A 27,633-nucleotide genomic window follows, 5' to 3' on the forward strand; every position below is an offset into this window, starting at 1 on the left:
AGGGGTCCCAGGACAGAGCCCTGTGGTACACCCACAGAGAAATCGATAGAGGAGGAGGTGTTTGCAAAAGAGAAACTGAAAATACGATGGGAGAGGTAAGAGGAGATCCAGGAAAGAGCTTTGTTAAGAATGCCAAGAGTATGTAGAATGTGAAGAAGAGGGTGGTCCACAGTATCAAATGCAGCAGAGAGATCGAGTAATATGAGAAGAGTGATGACCTCTGTCTTTGGCAGCATGGAGGTCATTAGTTATTTTAGTGAGGGCTGTTTCAGTGGAGTGAGCAGTGCGGAAGCCAGATTGTAGAGGGTCTAGGAGAGAATAGGTGTTGAGAAAATGGATCAAGCAAGATAATACAAGACGTTCAAGGAGTTTAGAGACAAATAGTAGGAGGGAGACAGGTCGATAGTTATAAAGACAGGTAGGGTCAAGCTTGCTATTTTTGAGTAATGGTATAACTGTTGCATGTTTGAAGGAAGAGGGGAAGGTACCAGAGTAGAGGGAGGAGTTAAAAATGTGTGTGAGCGTAGGGATTATAGTAGGAGCAAGAGGTTTTAGGAGATGGGAGGGAATGGGATCAAGAGGTCATGTGGTAGAGGGAGGAGAGCAGCAACGGCACATCCTCCTCCTGTGATAGCGGATAAAGAGTCAAGGAAGGCAGGAGGAGAGTTAGGAAGAGGTGTAGGATGGGAGGAGGATACAGAAGGGATGGCCTGACGTATGGATTCTACCTTTTCCTTGAAATAGTCCTGAGGTGAGCTGGATGAAGAACAGGCAGCAGAGGGTGGTCTGAGTAGGGAATCAAAGACAGAGAAGAGTTGGCGTGGGTTAGACTTGTGTGCGTTGATTAGTGAGGAAAAGTAGGTTTGTTTAGCCTGAGGGCAGAGTTCAAACGGGATAGCATAAGTTTGTAGTGAAAGAAGTCTGCGAGAGTGTGAGATTTCCTCCAGAGGCGTTCAGATGAACGAGAACAGGAACACAGCATGCACGTGTGGGAATTTAGCCTGGGTCTGGGGTTCAAAGGGCGAGAACGGCAGAGAGAAAGCGGGGCATGTAGATCAAGAGAGGAGGATAGGGCAGAGTTGTAGTTCCTGACCAGGTTGTCAGGGTCTGTTGCAGAGCTGAGACAGGAGAGAGGAGCGTAAAGTGGAATCAAAAGCTGGTAGGTTAATAGAGAGCAGGTCTCTGTAGAAACGAGGTGGAGATGGAGAAGGGGAGAAGCGAGTGAGAGAGAATGAGATGAGGTGATGGTCAGAGAGAGGAAAGGGGGAAATGGAGAAATCAGAGAGAAAAGTTTTTTTGTGAAAACCAGGTCTAGGTAGTGGCCATATTTGTGGGTGCTAGCTGCAGTCCACTGTTGAAGGCCAAAGGAAGAGGTTAGAGATAGAAAGCGGGAAGCCAAGGGAGAGAGGGGTCATCAATATGGCAGTTGAAGTCCTCAAGAGTCTGAGGAGAGAAAGAAAGAGAGCCAGGATTCAAAGTGAGAAAGGCAGAAGGGGGCTGGGTAGGGGTAGCTGGGTGATAGATGACCGCCATATGGACAGGGAGAGGAGATCTGGATAGTGTGAGCCTCAAAGGAGGGAAAAGCAAGAGAGGGAGGAATAAGAAGGGTACGGTAGCGGCAGATACAGGAGAGCAGAAGCCCCATGCCTCCACCCCTGCCATCAGGGCACGAGTGTGGGAGAAAGAAAGGCCACCATAAGAGTGGGCAGCTTCCAGAGCAGTCAGATTGAGTGAGCCAAGTTTCAGTTACTGTATAGCAAAGAGTTGTCATGTTGTGTATCACACTGTGGTGGTGTATCGCTGTTAGTATTACACTGCGGAGGCATATTGTCACAGTGTTTATCACACTGTGGAGGTGTGTTGTATTGTTGTCATGGTGATGTGTATCACTGTGGAGGCGTGTTGTATAGTTGTCTTGCTGTGTATCACACTGTGGAGGTGTGTTGTCATGATCTTGTGTATCACACTGAAGGCGTGTTGTATAGTTGTCAAGCTGTTGGGTATCATCTATGGAGGTGTATTGTGTATCACACTGTGGTTGTGTTGCATAGCTGTCATGTTGTGTACCACACTGGGTGTGTTGTTTTTTTTATGACTGACACTGTGGAGGCGTGTTATGTATCACAATGTGCTTGTACTGTATAGTTGTCATGTTGTTGTGTACCACACATGGGTGAGTTGCCTGATTTAGTGTATTACACTGGAGGCGTGTTGTGTATCACACTGTGGAGGCGTGTTGCACGAGTTGTCATGTTGTTGTGTATCACACTGTGGGTGGGAGCCTCATTTCTTCGCTTCCTCCGCCGCTGCCGGCCCTACATCCCGTATCCCTCCGCGCTCTTCGTCCCTCCTCACAACGCGCCGCCTCATCCCCACCGCGTACCGAGGCCGGCGGAAGCAACCATCGCCCGGCCCCGAGTCCCGAGCCGCGCCACACCCCGGGAGCCGGCCACACACACACCGGTAACACTGCCCATCATCACCCTACTCCTCTCCAGCCCCACCTCCCTCGAAATCCCCGTCTACCAACATGACGGGGGCAGCTGCGTCACCGGCGGAAGGACACCCCAAGCAGGGACTACTTCCCGCCTGCCCGGTGCTGCGGCCCCGCCGCCATCTTGAATGTTAATGTTTATATATATAAATATATATATAAAACCCGCACATTCTCCCAACCGATTTCTATATATTTTTTAATGCCCTTCCCACCCCCCTCTTCTTTTCATTTTTATACCGAATAAATCCCCTATCCCGCTTTCTTATTTTTATATCGGGTTGAACGAAAAAAAAAAAAAACACTTTTTTTTAAATGTAAATTAATTAAAAGGGAGGTGGTTATTATTTTTTCGGTTGCCGGACACGTCTGGAGGGAGAAGCGACCCCGGCGGGGGGAAAAAAAACAAACCCCCAAACAAATCTACCATCAAACTTAACCCCAGGTACTTTTTTTCTCCCCCATTATATTTGTCTTTATATATATTTTTTTTTTCCCCGTCTTTATTTTTTAATGGTGATTTTATTTTTTATTTACAAACGTAGAAAACGAGGAGGTGGGGATAGTTTTTTTTTGTGGGTTGTGGGGGGTACAGAGTTAATTTCTGAATTTATTTGTATTTTGCCAGGTTTTTGTTGTTGTTGTGTGTATTCCCCCCCCCCCCCCCCTGATGTGGCCTGTCCTGGCTCCCTCATCCCTCGCATGATCCCCCCCCCGTCCTGCTTCATCATGGGATCGGGGCCTGATCCTATATCCTGGGGGTGGACAAAGGTTTGCTACATGTGGTGGAGGGCTGGGGTAGCTGATCCCTGCTGTATACAGGAGAGCTGCCATCCTGGGTTTAAATGTTCTTATATCAGATCTAATTGCCCCATTTACATAGGGGATGAACTGTATTTAAATGTCCCATGTCTGATTTTAAATGTCCCTATATCAGAACTGCTGTAAGGTGTAATCGTCCCTTTTTTACATAGGGATTTAACTGTATATATCAGATCTCCTATACAGTGTGTTGTTACCTCTGAGGTATACGGATGCCCTGCATTTAAATGTCCCATCCCTGACATTGTGTGTGTGTGTGGAGTTAAATGCCCCATGTCTTTATATACATTTGTCTTTTATCAGATCTCCTGTACAGGGTGCAATTGTCCCCTTATGCAGGGATGTCCTAGATTGAAATACCGTATTTACTGTCCCTCATTCAGATCTACTACCATGGATTTACATGTCCCATCCTTTTATTTACACCGTCCATATTGGCCAGGGTTTAACGACCTATTCCCTTATTTAGGATTCCTTGCTTTGAGATTTCCCATGCCTGAGTTACCCAGCTCTAGTTCTGAACTGCTATGATGGATGTAATTGTCTCTTTTTGTTGTTGCCCTTATCATATCCCCTATCCCTGATTTAGATCTACAAGCTAAAATATGATGTAGGATCTCCTTGGTTCACATGTCCCACTACAGACTTTAATATACCCCTATATAAGTGTCCCATCTGTTCTTTACGGTGTTTTCCTGAATTGGTCTTATCCTAATATTTACACTGTCATTTTATCAGCTCACGCATTGCTAATGTGCCATTAATTTCAGGATAAGATATTAGACAGACTTGGTTTAGTGTCAACATTCTTGAGTAATTAGACTGTCCTTATCAGATCTCGGACCCATGGTTTAGACTTTAGACAACTTGTCCCATCCTAATATTTACACTGCCCTCACCAGATCTCACTTCCTAGATTTAAATGCCCCTTGCCTCCCGTTTTATCACATCTCCTGTCCTACTTGGGACCTTATTCTATATCTGCTGAAGTTATTGAATTCCCTTCGGAATATCTAATATAATAATACCTCCCCCCCCCCCCTTCATTTGTTTCACACACCTGATTTACACATTCAGATTTTCCGTTCCTCTTTCAAATCCACAGTCTAAGATTTAAATGTCCTTTCCCATGTTCAAACCGTATATCGGATCCCCCATTCCTTTGTTTAGTTGGTAATAGTTTTTAAATAGGATCTTCCATCCTGAGTTTAGACCGCTAGAGTTCAAGTTCAACCCTGCTAGATTTAGAGTCAGTCCCTCCTCGGACCCAAGTGTACTAATGTCAGTGACATGCTTTAAGGGGGGGAGGTCACATCTGTTTGATTTGACGCCTTTCGGATCAAAATTCTGACACAAATATTTTGAAATCCTTTGTGTAAAAGTTTGTAAAGACGGTGAGACGTGGGAGGGTTTTGGGTTTCCTCTGGCTGCTCCCTTTTGTCTGACGTAGCTGTGTGTTAAATAGGAGTTCGCACACGCAAAGCCCCCTCTTTCCCCCTCCCTGTATTGGCTGCTTAATAAGGACAGAGTGGGATAAGGTTAAAAAAAAAAAAATCACTTGGTTGACAAAAAAAATTCCATCCCCCATCTGGAAGCAAAGGGGTTAAACTGTTCCCATGTTGCCCTTCCTTTTTTTTTTTTTTAATCTAGGCATCAATTCCTGGTTTACAAAGTAGCTTTCCTAGGTTTAGGCAGGGCCCTGTTAACCCGTTCATGACCAGATGGGCCATAAATGCATTGCAACATGCCAAATATTACATTTCTGGGTTGAGATTGCCAATCCCAGCATTTAAATATGTGAGCTATGATCTAACCAGCACCCATTTTTTTTGCCTGTTCCTATTTTTATACAACAAATAACCGTGTCAGTACCTTTTTTTAATATAGCACAATTATTTTAATACCCTTTTAAGAAAAAAAAAAATACATAGGGCCACTAAGTGATGTTGCTGTAAAATGTGGGACAAACATGTTTGTTCACTTTGGTGTGCAGTCTCTGAGTTTTGGCATAATAAATGTAGCAATGTATTATTCTGCTGTGTTTGTCAGCCGGCATTTTGGTTGATAGACCTCAGTAAAGCAGGTATGCAACTCGGAACATCTGTATGTGTTTAAGGACATTTAAATGGACTGTGTAATGGTGCTGTGTGATTGGCTGGGCGCAAGGTGAGGGTTTCTATGCATCACGGCCGGATATGGTGCATGTTTAGCTTCCTAGTGGTAGACGTTGGAAGTATATCATAAAGATGTCTGAAAGTGTTCAGTTAAGCAGGCGTAAAGTGTAAGGGCGCAGTTCTGCCTAGTTACTACAATGTACAAATTGCCTTTTATTTATTTTCTGCTGCATCTCTTACCTTGTAAAATGTCTCTCTGGATACTGTTTTCTGACTTCCCATTAAGGTAGAGAGTTTAAATATCCAGTCCCTGATGTACGCATTGTCAGATCTCCCACAACTGCATTAAGACATTCCCTGCAGAAATGTTTCACTGGACGATATACATATACACAGATTTAGCAGGCGTTATTACGCCCGTTAAAATAAATAAAACACGTAAAATAATTAACGCGTTATCTCTGTAACCATTGTTTTTAATAGTGTTGCTGTGGAATAACGTGCCAGAGTTAACCTGTGTCTGTGTGTGTTTGTGTGTTTGTGTATTTTAAATGCTGCTAGTGGATCCAGCAAGGCATTGCTCTGCAAAGTATTGATGACTTCTTCTGGCAGTGAATGTAAAAAGAGGTGTTCACTGCCTGAGAGCTTTCACTTTATTGATACTCCAGTATAGCCTTTTACACAAATGGCCACAAGGTGGCAGCAGAATGCAAGAAATGGCAGTCTAATATTTTCATGTATTTGTAGTCAAAGAAAATATCCCCAATTCTGAATTTCTTAGCAAAAAAAATAATAAAGCATTTGTATTTATGTATTTTTTTTGATACATTTAGTTAGCGCAGATATTCAATGTTCAATTAATGAAATTGACACAACTCTATCAATAAAATGTTATGAAATTGCTGCATAAGAATGAACAGTGTATTAAGAACAGTGTTGTTGACTGATGTACTGTAATTTGACTGCTACACACAGTGAGCAAAAACTTGATGTAATTGACTGCCTTAGAAAGCTTTAATCACCCATAAAGGTGCAATCAAATGTAGCCAGCGTAAGATAAATAAATGTAACGGTCTTCCTAAAAGTAATTTTTTAACAATACTAATAAGCTAACATTTGTATGCTTTTTTTTCCCCTTTGGAAATTAATTACAAATCAAGTTTCTTAGAGGCCTCGGGAAACGTAAACAACCCAATAATGAATGCATCAGTGACACCAGAATCCCAGGATGTTCAAACAAATACATCCGTACTTTAGCTCAGGGGTGCTCAAACTTTTTTTGTGGCGCCCCCTGCCTTCTTACCTGCTCTCCAGCATCCTTTGGGGGGGGGTCGTGTTGCGTGTCACGGCAACGCGTCGCCATTTGACACTGCGTTGTCGTAGTGACGCATCGTCTCTATCAGAAGATGCGGGAGGAGAAGCCGGATAGAAGGTAAGATGCAGTTATAGAGGCTCCACACTCTCCTCCGGCAGTCAATTTAAATATTGTGGGGAAGAGTGTGAAGGCTCTGTAAGCACAGGGCTCGGTTTGGCACCCCCCAGTAGAACGTTTTGTGCCCCCTCCCCAGTTTACGCACCACTGCTTTAGTTCACTGGCCATAAAGAGAGCTGACCTGGTATGTAGTCTGTGAAAGGCAGCATTTTTAATCAAATCATTTATAGATCTATAGACCTGTCTTGTGTGTTTAAACATCTCCATAGTAACCAAATGCTTTGGGAGTTTTTTACTATACAGTACTTACTAATCTCTCTTTGACAAGACTGTAAACTGTTGTGTATGCAGGCAGATTGCTCATCTAGGGATAGCACATCATTGATTATAATTGATTTTAAGAGCTAGTTGGGAAGAAAAATAATGACAAGATAACACTTTGATTGTAAGCTCTTCGGGGCAGTGACTCCTTTTCCTAATGTCTACTTTTTATGTTGAAGTGCTTATTCCTATTATGTTGCTTGTATTTCTGCAGTAAAGTGCTGTGTACATGGATGGCGCTATATATTCTGTCAAGGAAAAACTTTCACTCCACAGGTCTTTTCGATGTAAAAGAAAAAGTGGCTTTATTGAGGACGTTTTGGTACAAACACGGACCTTTTGTCCTCTTCACAAAGGTCTGCGTTTTGTCCAAAACGTTGATCTGTTCACAAAGCAATTTTTTTTTATATATGGAAAAGACCGGAGGAGTGCCGTTTTTTCCTTGACAGGATTCGGCTTGCAGTGATTACCCCTATGGGGTGTAACTGTGCACCCGAGGCAATTTCCAGCTTGTGATGTGAGTGCGCCTACCTTTTGGGGGAAAAAGAAATCTAACTATCTCACTAAACAGACCTGATCAAGCAAAGAAATGAATGAATGAAACAATTATTTTAGGGGGATTACATTTAAGGAATCCAAATTAGTTTGATTAACTGAACCTGGCTAAGTACAGAATCTGACTGGCTAGTCTGTGTCTAGCAGTTCTTTTGAGCCTTTTGCTATGTAGCATTGATGTCATAGAAGAACCTTTTCATGGAATTTATGTCCTTATTATATATGGATGACTTGGCATGGTGACTGTGTTTGGCTCTAAAAGGGTGGAGAGTGAAATAAGTTACTTATTACATAGTCCGTATAGAAGATTAAATCGCAAAATAACAGGCTTGGTAGAGCCAAGACCATTAGGGCCAAGTCATGGCTGCATAGTGTGAATAAGAGCCGCGGGGGCTAGGATGGGCCTTCTTGTACTGAAGGCGGTTGAACACTTTCATTGCTCTTGTGGTGTGTGGCATCTACACTTTATGTAAAATTGTGTTTTTAAGGGGTATTTTGATTTGTTGACTTGTTTTACTGCCACTTGATCTGGCAACATATTACACTGCAAAGATTGTCCTCTGCCAGTTAAGGGGTTGAAGCAGGGTTACCCAGTCTCTTTGGGCCCCCACTCCTGTTTCTTTGGTATTTGGCTTCCAAGATGACCAATATTTGAGTCCTTAACCCCCACCCCACAAAAGAAAAGATCACATGCTATAAACTTAGGGTTTCACATAGTTGGATATATTAGTTGCAATTGATGCTGGAAAACTGGGGTTTTTTTGTTTGTTTTTTTCCACACTCTTGCCCCTCCATCTCTGCCTATTTGTTATTCTATGCCCTCCTTTCCTGTATGTCTGTCCCGTTAGTCTGATTTCTTCTCCCTCCCCCCTTTCTGTTACTCTTCTGATTCCCCCCCCCCCTCACACACTGTTGGTAAAATTAGTTTAGAGGAAGCGAAGTACATTGATTATTTCTCAAATGTTTTATTTTTATTTTGGGAGCTATGTATTATTATCATTGTTTATTTGTAAAGCGCCAGCATATTCTGCAATGGAGAGGGGGGAGACATCAATTGCATAAACAGAGTGACATACAAATAAGGACAACCAAGCACAGATACAGAAGGTAATGAGGACCCTGCTCGCGAGAGCTTACAATCTAGATTCTAGAGGGTAAAACCGATGCCTAAAAATGTACATACAATTTGGGAATTGCTGCCTGAAGGTGTACATTTCTGTGCTTTATGATTAGACTTGGATATTGGTTGCAATTTCATATTTATAGAGTCAAGAAGATATATTTTACAAACTTTGATCCCTGTGTTTTTTCCCCTGCAGGTGCAGCCATACTTCTTGACCCATTTCTCAGGGCCTATTCAGGGGTGACTAAATGCAACTGGTCCAGTTTGTATGTTGGCATGAAGTGGTTGGGCGAATCCAAGAACATGGTCTTGAATGGCAGGAGGCATGGGAGCAGGTTGTCCTCCGAGCATTTACAGAACCAACTGCAGACGAGTGGAAGAGAGAACTTGAGAGCCAGCAAAAATGTACCGGACCGTAGATCTAGTAGATGTAAGTTTGTCTCCTCATGGCGGTGCACTTCTTGGTCTTTATATGGTCAGTCCCACTTTTTTATCATGGGAGTGTTTGCAAATATTGTAACTTACATTTGTTGTTGGCTTTTACTGTGTGTGTGTGTGTGTGTGTGTGTGTGTGTGTGTGTGTGTGTGTGTGTGTGTGTGTGTATATATGTATACATATATATAAATATATAAAAAAAAATTAATTAGATTTATTCATGTTGATGCTCTTTTTTTATCATTGGGGTGGAGCATAAAAGATTGAAAGGGGGGAGGGGATTTGGTTGTCAGAATGCCACTGTAAATTAAAGTAAGAGGTATTCTGACTTTCAAAAATGATTTTGCAAAGATACACTGAAGTGTATCTACATGTTCCTACACCATTCACCTCATTGTCGCTTATGAAGCAGTGGCTAAGCTGCAGACACGTCCGTTTTATTATGTTTCCTTGCTGTAACTAAACTTGTCTGATTTATGTCTTGGTTTTAACCTTCAAACCTTTTTAACGAGATGAATGACGTTTTAAAAAAAGTGATTACTTGGCATTTAAAACAAATAAGATTTTGAATCTCCAAACTGTATTGACAGGTAGCGGAGCTGTTAGCACTTCCCCTATATTTGAAGCCCAGAGTCGCTATGTACCTTCGTCTGGCATGTCTGCCAAGGAGCTGTGTGAAAACGATGACCTAGCAACCAGTTTGGTGCTGGACCCTTACTTGGGATTTCAGACACACAAAATGAACACCAGGTAATTCTACGTTAATACGAGGACAGGCCGCGGAATGTCGGACACTTTGTCAAGCGACACTGTTTTAAAGGTGCACTATCTTACATTGCTAATATGTGTGCAACATGTTGTAATTGATTTCCTTTCAAAAAAGAAAAAAAAAATCCCGTAATTTATTTTTCAAGTTGTGTGGGTGGGAACCACGTTATTTTCAGCTCCTGAGAACTCGTGTTTTCCTGGCTGCTAACCTGTGAAGTCACTGGGTTTAAATCTTCCTCCAGGGGAAACGAAATGGCTGACAAATTCTGGGCCAATAGGAAGCTTCGACCTCATCGGTTGTGGCTTCCTATTGGACAGCTGGTTAAATCCCCCTTAAAAACCAGGAAGTAATACTGGTAACTTTCACCTGTAAGTACCTTGAAAACGGGTGTCACCGGAGCTGAAAATAGCCTTGTTTAGGTCTGGTTCCAATCCTGTGTGTATGTAAAATATCTCTATCGTTCCCCATGACCGTACACACGATGGTGTTTATGCCCCTCCTTTGTGCATGGTAGGACCGCCTTTGCCAAAGCATTTAAAAAGCTCCTCTGACTAAAGACGAGGCAATCCACAAGCACCATTTTTGTGATATGCGCTTCCAGCTGGATTAAAAATGCAGTTTTTGTTTAAATCACCAGACCAACCATCATTTTGCATTGTCCTGTGGATAGGGTTAAATACTTTCTGCCCCTGTTACCATCCCCCTTCTTTATTTTGGGTTAATATCTATTTTGGGGTGACATTTTAGTGATCATAATTCTGTATGCCATTGTGACTTGTATCTAATCTGTATCACTTAATCTTTTAACAAGCAACTCTATTCAGATGCTCCTATTTACCTCCAGTAGCTGATAGGAACTTTAATAAAATCTTTTAATAGTAGTCAAATTTCATTGGCCAGTACGATCACATGACCTGTGTTCCCATAGTAACGGGACGCTACTTATACTCCCCCGGCAGGAACACCAGGTGGACGTTACCTTGACAAAGCAATGACACGTGATACGGCCGTCGGTTCTGATGCGCTAGCGCTGATATCATTGCGGTTTCAGTGTCGGATCAAGAGAGTGAAGCTGTAGCCGTGTAGCAGGTCTGCAGCCTGCACGGTGCAGTGACTGAGCTTATTATCCTCTTGGCAATTCAGCCTGCTATCTTTGCGATTCCAAGACTTGGCTATAGCTGCAGGGCATCTCTTTACTCCACCACTCTCCTACCCCGGCTATGTGTTAAACCCATATGGCTAGTAATTACATTTATCGCTCTTATCATCCATGATAAGTAATAATTGTATAAGTTAGCTTATACAATCTACTTTTATACTGGGCTATTCAGCCACACTATCCAATTGAGTACTTTATTTTATACTTAAAGCTGCAGTTCAAGCTTCCGTTTTTTATTTTATTTATTTCTTTTTACTTCAATAGTTTCATGTGGGCAATCTCTAATTACCTAAAGAACTGCATAGCTGCCGGTCAATTCGTTCTCCGTCTATTGATCGGCAAAGTTTGGCGACATCTTTAGATCTGGGGAATGTAAATGGTTGCTATAGGAACAAACATGCTTGTTAAAATAGAATACAGGAAAATTGGTCTTTCAAAGTTGTTGTTTTTTTAAAACAGAAAATGCTAAAAGTATTTTTTCTTACTACAGAACAGATTTATGTAAAAAAACCACACATGCAGGATATTGCTTGAACTGCAGCTTTTAAACTTGATCTTTTATATAAGCAATCTCTATCTATCTACTATATTCTCCGGATCGCTACTTAAGTCCGATCTATTATAGCCAGACTTGTTCACAATCTGACACTTTCCGGCAAATATTCCAGACTTATCTCTGATTGCTTCTGGTGACTAGGAGATCTGAGCATGGAGAATTTTAGATCCCCTAGACTTATCAAGGATCTGACAATACATCATTAAAGTATCTGATAACTGAAATGAACCAACATCTATTACGTTAACGTTACCACCAATACTGTTTAAGATAAGTACCATCATCAGCTGTGCAACTGAGTGTGATTATCACTCGCTTACTGTTCCTATTTTTTTTTAGCAATATTAGTTAAGTATCCTAGCCAATATATCTTTGAAACGTTTGTGTTCTCTATACCTAGGGTTCCATACACTTTTCTCTCTTACCGTATGTAATCGTATGTCCATTTCGTTAGCACGACTTATTTTATTTTGGTAGCATTAAAATGTATTTTATTTTCCTCCTTTTTTGCTATTTTGCACTTATTAACAGACAAGTCATATCAAGATTTTCTATAACTGGGACAACACACAGCTATAGTCTGTTCATTAAAGTGCAACCAATCAACTAATCAATTTTGGAGGTAGTCTGACCATCATTTCTACACTATTGGAAGCGAGTGCAGTCAAGGGCTGAGCCTCTCCCCCTCGTCTCAAGAAAAAACCCTCAAGATTTCCAGAGCAGCAAAGAAACTGCATCGGAGCCATCCTACTTCAGTAGGACGGTTTTTAATTGTGCTGGGTCTCTTCACCTAGGCCATGGAAGCAGTGCCATGGGCACATTTCCATATCGCATTACTTCAAACCACATTTCTGAAGCATTGCGACAAAGATCCACAGAATCATGCACTACAGATGAGAGTGAGAGTCCCCTGAATCTCATAAAGCGCCTTGTGCGTGAAACGCATTAGGCTGAGTCCATGGTGTGGGAGACAGCGCAGAGGCAATTAGATTGCCTTAAGGCATTGATTGCACCCATAGACCACGCGGGCGGAGGCAGGAGGGGGCGCGCGACACGCAGGTCACGTGAGGTCCGCCCAATGAGGGCGAACCAGCTCCGTGATGCCCCTAGAAACGCCTACCAAGGCCCGTCCAACATGGACAGGGAAGGCACCCGCTTCACGCGGGTGACTTCACTGCCTCCGCGCGGGCGAAGGCACCATGGCCCGGACCAAAGAGTAGCTCGTCACATCTCGGCTGCCATGCAGTGCTTTGTCCTTCAATACATTTTGTTTTTCCCAGCAAGTTTATTCTTGGACCCCATTTTTTAGCTAAGGAGCTCCCCACCTACCTGCTGCACAAGTGATTTTAGCTGTTACTGTAATTAGTACACTTTGGTCCTAAGAGCAGATTTAAGCGGTTAAATCTGGGTGAATGTCACGTTTTATTTGCTGCACAGAATGTGTTTAAATCACTTTAATGTTAATTTGTAAACACGGGAAGCTGAATGTGTGGAAGGAATGTAATTTCCTCAGGCTACTCCCTTTATTTATTTATTTTTTTGTGATGTCACTGTGCTGAACAGGAGTTTGCACACGCAAAGCTCCCCTCTCTCTGCTCCCACTTTTATTTGTTTTGGCTTTAATAGAGGCATGCTGGGCTGGCGGTTGAGTAAATAATTAACATTCCACGTCCATATTCCAGATGAAAGAAAATATGTTAATTTCCAAAGAAGCTAAAATAAACAAATGTATGCATTTTTAAAGAAATTTAATAATGCCTAAACCTAAACTAAATGTTAATTTTTTTATTCAATATTTTTTATTTTTTTTGTAAACCAAGAGAATTGAGCCTTCTTTGGTAATTCGTAAAAGTAAAGAGATGGAGGAAAAAACAGGTGAACCGTAAAATAAAAGTGCAAGTTACCTTTTAAAATTTGTATTCTTCCCTAATAAAGAGCAACAGTTCAAAGGCAGCAGAACACCCAAACAAAATAAATTATTCCTCGCGGTAATATAGTCGACGTTTCGACTCGCACACAAGGGCTTCCTCCGGTCTACAATCATTTCTGCCCTTATGCCTTACATGGCAGATTCATCCAATGTCAATATGGCTAAGTGCGCCCGTTCTGGCGTAAACTCTCAAGTCAGAGGGAGTTAACATGGGGGTCGGCTGTGCTAACCTGCAACGTCACTTGATAATTATGCTCCTAACAACGTTATGGGCAGTCAATCCCAAAGATGGCACTGGATACCCCAGCCTCTGATGGGCTCAAAGCATGAAACCTTTCATGTAACCATATGCATGCCAGCCAACGCTGTCACAGCTGTTTGAAAGCGTGCAGTCATACTTTGTATTGTTTAGCATTGCAGCATGTTAACTTTTTTTTTTTTACACACACACACATAATTGGAACCATTGTGTTTTTTTTTTTTTTTTTTGTGTGTTTTGTCGTTTTATGAGCCGTGTAGTTTTTATTTTAACTTGAGGTTCCTGAGAAAATTGCCGTTTTCTGCGCTAGTGCATTACCTGGAGGGTCCAACATGGCCACCACTGTCGACCAGTAGGAAGCCGCAACCAAAGATGTTACAGCTTCTTATTGGTTGCAAGTCCTGCTAGAATTGGTGGACATATTGCTTCCCAGGTCTGAAGCACAGATGGGTACAGTGGTAATTATGTCTGTAACTATGGCACTGGTTGCCAACTCCAGTCCTTAAGGACCACCAACAGGCCAGGTATTGGGGATATCCCTGCTTCAGCACAGGTAACCTGATGGTGGCCCTTGAGTAGTGGAGTTGGCTACCCCTGAACTAGGAGGTCCCTGTAGCTGAATATAAAATGGTTTTGGTCTGAATGACACCCTGCTTCCAATTTTGTAAGAAAAGAAAAACAAAAAAGTGCATAGACTGCTGCTTTAAACAGAAGTCTGCAAACAAGAATACTGACGGTTGAAGAAGGGAGGCATGGTTAAAATGTCGATGTCAGCTCTTTGTAACCGTGGGCAAAGTCCCTGTATCTCCTCGTGTCTCAGGCAGCAAAGCTAATTCTACAGGCATAGACCCTGCACCGTAGAGCTTACAATCTGTGTAAAGCGCTGTGTACTTTGCGTTATATTAAGCGCTCTCCATGCCAGAGGGAGAAAAGAGCTACATGAAATGAAGTTACTACGACTTTAGTCTGATAACGTTTATACCATATTTACGAAGCAGTGCTATCCCATAAGACTCCTTCACGCCCTGGAAGGTGTCCTATGGCATAATGCTTTTTCTCTCGCTGCGAGTTGGAGCACAAAGGCGTTCTGCAGTAAAACAGACACTATAATTTTTGGTTCTTTTTAGATTTCGGCCAATAAAAGGGAGACAAGAGGAGCTCAAGGAGGTGATAGAGCGTTTCAAGAAAAACGAACACTTCGAAAAAACCTTTAAAAGTCTGACAGCAGGCGACTGGGCACGACACTATTTTCTTAACAAGAACAAAATGCAGGAAAAGTTGTTCAAGGAACATGTAGGTGCATTTAGAATCTACTTTTATTGTACATATAGAGAGGCAAAGAAAAAAAATGGTGTGTGTGTGTACATAAGCATGTTGGACACTGAATCTTTGTATGTGTGAATATCTGTGTACATCAGTATGGGTTTTTTTTTTTTTTCAACTGCATCTGTGTCATTTGTATGTGCATATATCAGTTTAGTATAGCCAGCAAAGAGAATGTAATGCTCTCAATCAAATTCGTATTGGTCTCACTCACAATATTCCTCCCATATCATATGGCATGTCAGAGATGAATCTCTCCCTGATAGGAGCCGTTTAAGTGTGTTCTTCGGTTGTAGTCCTTAGTGTCCTCTAATAGGTATTCTCGTCAATTCGTAACCCAGATAGAAAGAAGAGATATATCGCAATGGTGTAATACTGTATAAATAATGTATTGCACAAGTAGTAGGTAGAACAATTACACTCACATTTCAGTGGTAAAAAACAAACATGGGAGATGACCGCTGAGGTGCTCGTCTCGCCGGACTCGCGCCAAATCACTGTAACCCGCACACGTCACTTTCTGTGACGTTCAACTGTGGCCGGAAGTGGCTTCCCTGCTTTCCTCGGCTCTGCGATGTCAGTCCTTTGAAACTCCGGTCCTCCCAAGATCATAGTTTCAACGCGTTTCGCTGATGCTTCGTCAGGAATCTATGATCCTGGGAGGACCAGAGCCTGAAAAGACTGGCATCGCAGAGCCGAGGACAGCAGGGAAGCCACTTCCGGCCACAGTTGAACGTCACAGGAAGTGACGTGTGCGGGTTACAGTAATTTGGCGCGAGTCCGGCGAGACGAGCACCTCAGCGGTCCTCTCCCATGTTTGGTTTTTACCACTGAAATGTGAGTGTAATTGTTCTACCTACTACTTGTGCAGCACATTATTTATACAGTATTACACCATTGCGATATATCTCTTCTTTCTATCTGGGTTACTAATTTATGAGAATACCTATTAGAGGACACTAAGGACTCCAACCGAAGAACACACTTAAACGGCTCCTACCAGGGAGAGATGAATCTCTGACATGCCATATGATATGGGTGGAATATTGTGAGCGAGACCAATACGAATTTGATTGAGAATGTCACATTATGCTGGCTATACTATTCTGGTTCTTTTTTCTCCTTCTATATTACACGGTTTATGAAGTGCTCCCCCCTACCTGGAAGAATAATACTACTACCACTGGGACATGGAGCAGTCCCCTCTAAGGGTGTTGAGCAGCTATTATATTTTACATTTCTTTTCACCATTATCACTTTTATATTTTAAGGTGAAGGGTTTTACACAAATGGAATATTTTTTCATTATTATATTTATTGTCACCATATTTGTGGTTTTGACTTATATTAAATAGTTCACATATATTAAATAGTTCACTTTGCACAATTCATACTATTTTAGAAGCGCCCGGTGCAGATTTTTTTCTTTCATTATATATCACTTTGTCTATTCTAGTGTTTTATTTATACCATGTGAGCATTATTTCCTGTATTCGTAATCGTTTGGTCATCTTTGTGTACATTATCAGACTGAATATTCGTGAACATGGGTGTTATAATAATGAGATAATGTGTGTGCTTTGTGTCTATGCATAATGCCGTGCGTATAGTGCCGGTGACGGGCGACGGCGCCCAAAAACAAATGCATTGCCGCCGCGTGCGCTTATAGTAAGCGCGACGGCGACAATGTGACGTGACGTCACGAATTTTGGTAGCTGGCAATAATTGATTTTTCAAGGGCTGTCGCCTCATGTGACAGCCCCTGAACCAATCAAATGCCAGTACGCCTGCGGCAACGGCAACTGGGGACGTCACCCATCACGGGCACTATACGCGCGGCCTAACATGGTGGTGTGTGTGTGTGTGTGTGTGTGTGTGTGTGTGTGTGTGTGTGTGTGTGTGTGTGTGTGTGTGTGTGTGTGTGTGTGTGTGTGTGTGTGTGTGTGTGTGTGTGTGTGTGTGCTTGTCAATTGGTGCACTATTTCAAAGAACATCAGGACTAGCATTAGGGGTCAGCAGTTATTAGTAGAGGGCATCATTAACCCCTACACCGCCAGACATGCCAGCAGCGCATTTTCCCATCACCCATGTTTAATGAAGGCTCTGAACGCTGTTTTTATTTATTTATTTTTCTCACAGGTGTTTATCTACTTGAAAATGTTTGCAACTGATAGCGGGTTTGAAATTTTGCCTTGCTGTCGATATTCTTCAGAGCAAAATGGAGCCAAAATAGTTGCAACAAAAGATTGGTAACTATCAGTGTGCTGGGTATTTGCTACTTTGTAAAGTTAAATAATTTGTACTGGTCACTAATATGTATATGTTCTTACTGGAGTAGTGATCAGGTAAATGTATCCTACGGGCCGGCTTTGGACCCGTGCCTTTGGGGGGCCTCGCGCTCCCTCGTCCTGTCGGCGCAACGATCCAATCTCCGCCCGACCGGAGGAGGGAGCATGGGGCCCCCGGACCAGCACAGGATTGCTTCTCACCCCAAGGTAAGAGAGGTTTGCGTGTTGAGAGAGAGAGAGAGAGGGGGGGAGGTCTTACAAGGAGCGGGCCCCCACGTGCAGCACCGCATTGTCATGGTGCCCCAAAGACAAATGACAACGCGTGGCCATGATGACGTGCCGTCATGACACCGCAATGCTGCATGAGAAGGGCCGCACTTCAAGGAATCGCCCGGGTCTGCAGTTAAGTACCCTTACCTACTTCGACAGGGGTGGCCAGCTGCCAGTGTGCCGCCTTGGGCCTCGCTATGGCTGGCCCTGCATACTGCTTCACCCTCCAAATCCACCCCCATGTTTAATAAGATAGAACAGTAGGACAACACCTTTAAGTTATATTTTGTCTTTAAATGTGCAGTTTCCCCAGCCTGTGTAATATTTGATCAAGATTTCTTCATGCTGTACAAGAGGGCAATATGGTCTGTTTCTCTCCCCCCTGCTTCTCACAGATTTTTAAACTGACGGTGTTTTAATCTTCAAAAAAAAAGAGCCCAATACTAAAATGGCTGCTAAGCTCCTTCCACTTTGCTACGTCACTGGACTTCAAGGAGCTTTATCAGAAAATCTCAGGATAAAATAGCTTCTCTGAAAAGTCCCTAAAGTCTGCATAGGAACCAGCTCTGTGCTGTCTATTTGAATTGCTCAAGTGGGAATAAGAAGTAGAGGTTGACAGGTGGACAAATTACTTGCAGGCCTTCGTCCTGGTTAAAGAAATCATGTAATACTTTTGTTGCATGTGCCTTTCGGCACTAAAGGATTGAGGGAAAATAACGGACCATCAGGGTTCCTTCTACAAAAATACACATGCAAAATCTTCTGTAAGGTATCCGAAGACTAATTGCGATAGAGGTTTAAAATTTTGTTTGTGTTTTTCCTGCAATAGGAAACGTAATGACAAAATTGAGCTTCTCGTGGGCTGCATCGCTGAGCTCTCTGAAATCGAAGAGAACATGCTTCTTCATCACGGGGAAAACGACTTCAGCGTCATGTATTCCACGAGGAAGAACTGTGCTCAGCTGTGGCTCGGCCCTGCCGCCTTCATCAACCACGGTAAGCCAGTCCGATCTAACCAGCGTGAAAGTTAGTTCTGTGTGTTTGAGTTGAAGATTTTTGCACCACTGACCGTTCATAACTTTTTGAAGTGTTTAATTCTAATGCAGAAGTTCTCAAACTGAGCTTATAAACACTGGTGATGATGGTGGAGGTCTCTGTATTTTTGGTCACTTTATCTCCCTGAGCCTTAGGCACCAAAAACATAGACTGTAAGCTCTGTGGGGTAGGGACCTGTGCCTGCAAAATGTCTCTGAAAAGCGCTACTTAAAACTAGCAGCGCTATACAAGAACATGCTATTTTTATTATTATTATTATCTGGAGCTAAGTGATGTGGCAGCCTTGTTAACTTCGGTTTGGGTCTCAATTTGTAGGAATAAAAACGCTATTTAAATTTTATTGAGCAGGTAAAATCTCCAGATGCGTGCTTGCTGCAAAGAGGCCCACTGCCAGGGCTCAGGCAAAATAAAGAGCGTCATTCAGAAATGGGACACACGCTTTTTAAATGCCCTTTTTCATAAACACAAAGAAAAACATGGTGAATGTTAAAGAAAAAACCCTAGCAATACCATCCCCTGACGCGTTTTGAGACGTCAGTTCTTTCGCATGTTCTATGTTTTTATGGAATAAATATTTTTGCCATTTAAGAAGATTGTGCCGCATGCGCTGAAGTACTTTGTTTTGTCTGTAATATATGAATGTTGCGTATGTATGTATGTATGTATGTTTGTGCTTTTCATTATTTTGAACGTTGGAAGTGTTTCACAAGAAGATATGGCTTTTAACCCCTCAACGTGGGAGGAGGTGGCTCAAATGCATAGTTCCACATAAGACCAGTATGTGTTATGGCAGCGGTGCGCAAACTTTTTGAGCTGCGCCCCCTTCCAGGGAGCCGCAGCGTTCACGACCCCCTCTCCCAATGGCTCGGCGTCAAATGACGTCGCGGATCGTGACGTCACGTGAACCCCACCGCGTCATTTGACGCACGTTGCCATGGCGACGCGTCGTCGAAGACTTGGCTGGCAGCAGTTAAGTGATTTACAGAGGCCTCACGCCTCCCCTGGCATTTAATTTAAATGCCGTGGGGAAGAGCGCGGGGCCTCTGTAACCGCCCCCAGTTTGCGCACCACTGTCTTATGATACTGAACTCAATGTTCGTAATATGTTTTAGGAGTTATTGGCCAAAGTGACCTAATGGCAGTGATGTAATTAAATGCTTAAAGTTTGTGTGTGTGTGTGTGTGTGTGTGTGTGTGTATATATATTTTTACGTGTGTGTGTGTGTGTATATATATATATATATAGGAAGGAAGGGGGCGCAGCTCAAAAAGTTTTCGCACCGCTGCCATAACACAAACTGGTCTTATTTGGAACATTGCATTTGAGCCACCTCCTCCCACGTTGAGGGGTTAAAAGCCATATCTTCTTGTGAAATATAGATATATATATATTTTTTTTTTAATTTACTGACTGGGATGGTTGCTCTGCCTGCTAGATCATGTTCAGAGTTCCACGGGAGAGCAACACGCGATCTCCCGTGGAAAATGAGCTGGAAACGTATGCAGTTTGTTACGGGGCCCTTGGCATGTCGGACCTCATGACGTGGTGGTTACGTCCTGGGCCACTCAAAGGGATACATGTCAAATGATTTGAGCACTTATTAAACTATTCGATCTGTCTTCTTTCCCCAGATTGCAGACCTAATTGTAAGGTAAGAGCGAGAACTGAGTTTTCATTCTTCAGTTGCACATTGTAAAATTGCCAGTTTTGTATTGATAACTGTAACTGAACATTGATTTTCCTGTTGCAGTTTGTATCGACTGGCCGTGATACAGCGTGCGTGAAAGCTCTGAGGGATATTGAGCCAGGAGAAGAGATTTCTTGTTACTACGGGGATGGCTTTTTTGGCGAAAACAACGAGTATTGTGAATGTTATACATGTGAAAGGTGCATTTCTTTTTTGGGGGGCTGGGATTGTTATTTAACGAAGTGACCTAAAGACCGTGACATTTTTAATGGGTTAATAGATTAATCCCACATGGGACCAATCTGATAATGACAGGGACCTGTTGAACCCTTTTAATGCTAGAATGTTCTTAGTAACGGAGGGATGTGGAAATCCTTGCGTCACTGTCACATTATTGCTACTTCAGCAATAATGGCCCTATGGCATCAGGAATGTGCAGTCCCACTTAACCTATATTACAATTGCTTCAAGCACTCAGCCATGTAACACAACTAAATCGTTTGACTACAAAGTGAAACAAGGACAGAGATTTTGCCCTATGAGGAGAGCGATTATTAGAATGACATATTAGAGGTTTTTTTTTTTTTTTTACACTAATATGTAATGCTGTAGATTGAGCATTGCCCTCATGCAGGGGTCTGCAACTCTCAAGGAAGAGGAGGCATTTTATAAAAAAAAAATTCTTTCTCCAAAATATTCCGAGAGCCGCAACACATGCATGAATATTACACCCCCACAAACACATACATATACTGTACACACGCTAGTAGGTATATACTGTATAAGCATTAACATACGACAAAGTATGTGGGGAAATAAAAAGCATCTCACAATAAGTCCTCTATTTAGTTTTTTTCATTGTTTTTGTGTGCAAAACATTGTAATTTAGACATACATACATACATACACACACTCCCCCCCCCCACCCCCCCCCCAAAAAAAACCACCTACACGGCACCCCCAAATACACACACACACACACACACACACACACACTGATTTCTCTCTCCCCATCCTCTCTCCTCACCTTCTCCACTATCTCTCTTCCCCTTCTCCCCATCCACACTCACTTACCGTACAGACACACTCCCTCTCTCCCCAATCTGTGTCTCTCTCCCCCACACAGGTAGCTTTTTCTCAAGATGGGGCTGTGCCCCCGAAACATTACTGCAGCTCTTCCTATTACTATGCAGTAAAACTTAGAATATATTTGCAGAACTACTTATATGCCTCCATCCTTTTCCAATATATCTCTCCCCCCAGGTCTGTGTCTCTCTTTTTGTCCCCAGTCAGTGTGTGTGTCTCTCTCTCTTCTCTCTTTCCTCTCTCCTCTTCTCTCAGCTTGACATACTCACTGACTTCCGGGTCTTACCAAAAAGCTCCTATGCTGCTAACCCAGCCCCCACCCTCCGCTGCCAGGCCAATCATCTCCTCTGCTGCTGACCCCGCCCCCAGCCTCTGTTGCTACTGCTGCCAGGCCACTCCTGCTCTCCTCACAGGCAGCAGCAGGGGGTCAGCAACCTGCAGAGCGCCGCAAGTAGGAGCGGAAAGAGCCGCATGCGACTCGGGAGCTGCAGGTTGCCGACCCCTGGCCTAGTTGATTTGATGTATATAGTGGTGAAAGTATATTTATATTCTTAAAGTTAATCACCCCGGCATTTAAAACACTGGAGTTTCCACCGGGCCCCCCCACCCCCACCCTTTCTCACACCACCTCGCTCTCACCCTTTTTCTATTCTCCCCCCCCCCCCCCCCGCCATCCGCATGTATTTCTCTCTTCCTCACTCTCCCCCTCACCCTTCCTCACCTCCTCCTCTTTCTCACCGCACTTCCCCCTCTCACTGTTCCTCCCCCCCTCACACACACACACACACACACAATTCCCCCCACCATAACTAATTACCCCCTCCAGAATAATACCCCTCAGAACACCTAATAAAATACCCCCACAATAATAACTCCCCAAATTACACACAAGATAATAGCAGCCGAAAATACACACACTACCCCCCACACCACAATTTAATACCCTCCACCCACAATAATCAGCAGCAACACTAACCTGTCTCTCTGCCTCTTTGTGCCTCTCTCTGCTTCTCCGCGTGTCTCCCCATACAGAGCTGGCTCCAGTCAGTGACATAGATGCCCTAATATATGCATATCTATATTCAGACATCATACATCACTGATCCAAAGCTGGCTCTGTGAGGAGACGTGCAGAGAAACAGAAAGATGGGAAGAGGCGGGTTAGTACTAAAATCTCCTGAAATTCATACTGGTACGCAGTACCGGCACTTATTGTTTTACCGGTATTGCATACAGGACCGGCCTACTTTCACCTCTTGATGTATATGGATATAAAGTAGAGTACTTTATTATCCAACATAGGTTTGAGCTTCTCGTATTAATATAATACATGTGGTACATTGTTTTTATTAACATATAGTCAATAGATATTTCTAAGTGCAGATGCACCTGGTTTAATTTGATTGTCAAGAATTTGCGATCAAGAAGAAAAATATGAATGTGAAAATCAGAGAGAGACTGTGATTTGAACAGTAATAGCCGTTCTTCTCTTATCAGGCGTGGAACAGGTGCTTTTAAATCACGACTTGGACTCAACGAGCCGACCCCTGTGATCAACAGCAAATATGGACTGCGAGAAACGGACAAGCGTTTAAACAGACTCAAAAAACTTGGGGACGGCAGCAAAAACTCAGACAGCCAGTCGGTCAGCTCCAACACGGACGCAGACACATCTCAGGAAAAATCCAACACGTGTAAGAACAAACAAGTCAGGAGTTAAAGTCGCACTCACTTTCCTTACCTTGTTAGAATGGAGGGAGAGGGTCTGTGATGCTCCCAGCTCAGGGGGTTATTTACACATTAATGTCCTGAACAATAATACTCGTCTGCGAGAATAATATGGCAGTTGAGGTCATCCTTGCTCCAGATGCCCGTAGAAAGGTGTTTCTTTAAAAATACATTTACTTTTCTTAAAGGAGAATATAAAAATAAGACTTTCTTATTTTACCACAACTAAGTTGTAGTTGGACGGGAGTGTGCTAAAGGCAGGTTACAATCATAAATGACAGGTCAACTATAAATAGGCAGGCACGCTGAAATATCGCACCCTGCATTAGCCAGGAGTATAACTTTAATAATATTGGCAGTGCACCTAGATTTTGATTACATATGCAAACACAATGTTTCTAGTTCATACTTAGCTGCTACATAGTTGTTTACACTTCTGGCATACAATTTATCAGTTATTTTCATTGACGAGCCACCCTCTGGTTCCATGGCCGCCGGGGGGGTGGGGGGGGAGTGGTGAGCTGGGGCTACCCCACATGCAGTGACCCTGTGGCTCCTGAGCTCGGCAGCAGCAGCCCTCTGGTCACTGCTATCCTTCCACTCCCTGCCTGCTCCTGTTGGCACCGGAAGTCACGTTGAACTTCCGTCTGACAGGAGGGAGAAGAAGGATCAGGTAAGAGCGCACGCTCTCACTGCAGGGCTATTTTGCTGCGTAGCGGCAGCTTCCTTAAAGTGTGTGTTTTTGTGTATGTGTAAAGTGGGGGTGGTGGGGGGGTTGCACGAGAGACGAGGTTTGGAGTTCCCCAGAATTTCACAATCTTATTCTGGTGCTCCTTAATGAAAAAAAGGTTGAAAAACACTGCAATATATAGAATACCATGTTTACTAAATGGTGCTAAGCCACAAGGCACCTTATGGCTCATTTATTTGACTAGGCCGTAAAGGGATTTATGGCTTAACACTTCATTTTTTTTTTTTATTCCTTGATATTCTTCCACTGAATACAGATTTTAGGTTTCATAGTCTGATTCTCTGCGGTTGTAAATGAATGAGAGAGCTGTATTATCAACATCTGTAGGGAACGTGTAGCTTTTTTGCAAGTTTCAGTGAGCCAGTGTGAGAGAGCAATACAAATTTCGTTTGAACACACTTATTAATTATTTCACCTTATTTAGGTGATCTGGATGGGCAGGGTGAGTGGACCATCCTTGCTGCTAATTTCTAATTCACCTTGTATTGAAGTAGATTTGTGAAAAATCTCTCGTGCTGGTCCACTGTAAGGTACAGATGTAGCAGGCTACAATGTTCACTCTGTGTTGTGTGATATTGCATTAAAACCGCCATTGAATCCTATGACAATATGTTATCACAGCAATGAATCTTGCTACCTCTGTATTACAATATTTCATATATCTACAGGCGGAAGATAGTTAGATTAATTCTGATGAAACTGTTTGTGTCTTGCAGCAATGAACAGAAAATCTTCTGTTGGTGTGAAAAAGAACAGCAGAAGTAGAACATTTAGACGGTCTATGTCAAGAATTCCAGTTTCATCCAATTCTACCTCATCCAAGCTTACTCATATAAATAATTCCAGGGTACCAAAGAGACTGAAAAAGCCTGTGAAGCCTTTACTTTCGAAAATAAAGTTGAGAAATCAGTGCAAAAGACCAGAACAAAAGAATGCGTCTAGAAAGCTAGAAGTAGGAAACCTAGTTCTTAAGGAACCTAAAGTAGTATTGTATAAAAACTTGGCCATTAAAAGGGATAGAGAGAGCGAGGGACCAGTAAAAATCATAGAAACTACTGGTTGTTTAACGAGACACGCAGCAAGAGAGTATAAACTAAATTCCTTGAAAGGTGCTCATGAGCATGGTGAGTCTACACCATGTACGTATATCACTCGGCGTTCTATGAGAACAAGGATGAATTCCATGGAGACATCTGATGCTCCGTTTCAACCAAATACTTTGGATGGTTACAAAAGCAGCCGTGGGACTGGTATACAATTAGACAGGACTGAACTGCCGACTCAGTCCATTCATAAAAATGAACTTACTCCCGAAACCTCAAAAAGACAGGAAACCAGATGTCAGAAGAATGGTTTGTGCACTTCTAAAAGAAAGTCCCGGCAAGCCAGACACATGAAACTGACTTCAAACGTGGAAGGGTCAAATGTTGTATTTGAATCAACTGGCAATGATGATGCAGTGCCAGATTTAATAAGTTCTCATTGTGAACCGGGTGAAATAAAGACCATTTCAGATGGTCCTGTTGATTACCAGGACTTCAAAACCTCCTCAGATGGGTGTTCTGTTGTCACTTCAGAAATAATAAAGACAAAAGAAACCATTCGAACTGTCAAAAGTAAAAAAAGCAGACGAATCACAAGGTATGACGCACAATTAATTCTTGAAAACAGCACTGGAATTCCTAAACTGACTCTTCGTAGACGCCACGACAGCAGCAGCAGCAAGACTAACGAGAAGGAAAACGATGGCATGAGCTCGTCAAAAATAAGCATTAAATTGAGCAAAGATCATGAAAAGGACAAGAATGGTTTGTACGTAGCAAAACTCAACAATGGTTTTAACTCAGGATCAGGGAGCAGTTCGACAAAATTGAAGATACAGCTAAAGCGAGATGAGGAAAACAGAACGTCTTTTCCTGAGGAGCTGCATGAGAAGGGCATGTATTGTAGTGACACCTTGTCTCTGCTGGGAACAAGAATGGAAGTGGATGATTACGATCACTACGAGGAAGAGAGTGTAGAAGAATCCTCATCGGAGGAGGAGGGTGAAGAAGACGACGAGTATGACGATGAGTTTGAAGACGATTTCATTCCTCTCCCACCAGCAAAACGTTTGAGACTCATTGTTGGAAAGGACTCGATAGACATTGATATATCTTCCAGGCGGAGAGAAGATCAGTCTTTAAGGCTGAATGCGTAAAACACCGATTTTTAGATCGACCAGGACACTCATTTCTACTAGTGAATTAGGAAACCAATTCTATTCCATTGAGTTATTGCTCAACTGAAGAACTTTCTGTAAATTTTAGAGACAGCACTTCTGTATTGTTAGTCCACTATGAAGATGACAATTGTAGAAAGTGTACAGCATACCAACTCTTAACTTTTTGATTTTTCTTGTACTTTTTAACAGTCTTATGTGCAATTCTGAGCTGAAAAAAAGCAATTGAACCCTATTGTATGTTACAGGAGGAAATTGTACGTAAATAGCAAACTTTCCACACAGGACAATAAAATCTAATATTGTGGCTACCCAATCATTTATTTTTAACTCATAGCCATAACCCGCTCTATAATATCAGAAATACTTGTAACAAAAATCACAGTAGCGACATAATACACTTTTCTAGTATGTTATTATCACCAGCAATGAATTTACTGCTTTCAAATTGATTTTGCTAGATGTTTTGACCCCCCCCCCCCCCGTAACTTCTCCCCGTCAGAAGTCTGTCAGTTTTATACTGTAATGCTATCCTGAAAGTACTGTCTGTGGCCTTCGTTAGTAGCAAACTGTTCATTTAGAAGTCAAATTGAGTTCTTTAAGACAAAAGCAGAAAAGGAAAGTGGGGGAAAAAAAGAAAAGATGTTACGTTTGCTGATCTTTTTAGCACATTATATGTAAAGGGGTAGCCGTATGCAGAATGAATAAAAGTTTGGATATGGTGTATTTATTGCTTGTTATATAAATTAAAGACAAAAAAAACCTTGTATTTAACACTTTTCAACACTTTTTTTTTTTTTTTTTTTTAGATAAAATTGTTCTTTGCAAGAATAATTGGTGCTTATTTTTTTTTTCATGGAAGAAAATGCTGTGAAATAACAAAATGTGACGAGACCGAAATGTACCCAATGAAATGCAGCTGTAAAAAAAGAAAAAACATTTTTTTGTCTCTCTTCTGTTGCACTTTGATAAGGCTACAACGGACTGAAACATTTGAATTTACTTCTGACCGTTTAATGAACCGTTTAATGCAGTCACAGTTTTTGTTCTGTGGTAACCTATGACAGTCAGTCACTCTCCCATGTATAGAAAGAACTAAGTGTATATACTATTGTAAATATGTGTGTTTTGAGGATCTCTTGTTTTTTTTTTTTTGTCATACAAGATTGATTTACCATACCAGAAAAAAAAAGTTTTTAAGTTAAATACTCATGCCAATAAAATAGGAAATTGTAAACCTAGTTTTTAACTAA

At 42.3% G+C, this 27,633-nt stretch overlaps 1 protein-coding gene across 4 annotated transcripts; it reads left to right on the forward strand.

Moving 5' to 3' along the window:
* Positions 1 to 2,310: 2,310 nt before the first annotated feature.
* KMT5B (lysine methyltransferase 5B) lies at positions 2,311 to 27,633 on the forward strand. 4 transcript variants are annotated; one of them, XM_075566746.1, is made up of 10 exons: positions 2,311 to 2,939; positions 9,058 to 9,336; positions 9,888 to 10,047; positions 15,098 to 15,263; positions 17,433 to 17,542; positions 18,681 to 18,847; positions 20,539 to 20,558; positions 20,658 to 20,794; positions 23,178 to 23,374; positions 24,876 to 27,633. In XM_075566746.1, the coding sequence occupies exons 2-10, from the start codon at positions 9,138 to 9,140 to the stop codon at positions 26,357 to 26,359; spliced, it is 2,640 nt and encodes an 879-aa protein (XP_075422861.1). In that variant the 5' UTR covers positions 2,311 to 2,939; positions 9,058 to 9,137; the 3' UTR covers positions 26,360 to 27,633. The 4 variants fall into 4 exon arrangements, with proteins under 4 accessions (XP_075422861.1, XP_075422864.1, XP_075422862.1 ...); XM_075566749.1 differs by having other exon boundaries at positions 2,312 to 2,939; positions 9,058 to 9,291; XM_075566747.1 differs by having other exon boundaries at positions 2,314 to 2,463.

Source organism: Ascaphus truei, chromosome 12, assembly GCF_040206685.1.
Source record: "Ascaphus truei isolate aAscTru1 chromosome 12, aAscTru1.hap1, whole genome shotgun sequence".
In the NCBI taxonomy this organism is placed as follows: domain Eukaryota; kingdom Metazoa; phylum Chordata; class Amphibia; order Anura; family Ascaphidae; genus Ascaphus; species Ascaphus truei.

Bases quoted from the DNA above. Each gene is read 5' to 3' on its own strand.
- KMT5B (XM_075566746.1), top strand. From the start codon at position 9,138: ATGAAGTGGTTGGGCGAATCCAAGAACATGGTCTTGAATGGCAGGAGG. The intron at 10,048-15,097 runs GTAATTCTACGT...GGTTCTTTTTAG, and splicing joins ACACACAAAATGAACACCAG to ATTTCGGCCAATAAAAGGGA. The intron at 20,559-20,657 runs GTAAGAGCGAGA...TTCCTGTTGCAG, and splicing joins ATTGCAGACCTAATTGTAAG to TTTGTATCGACTGGCCGTGA.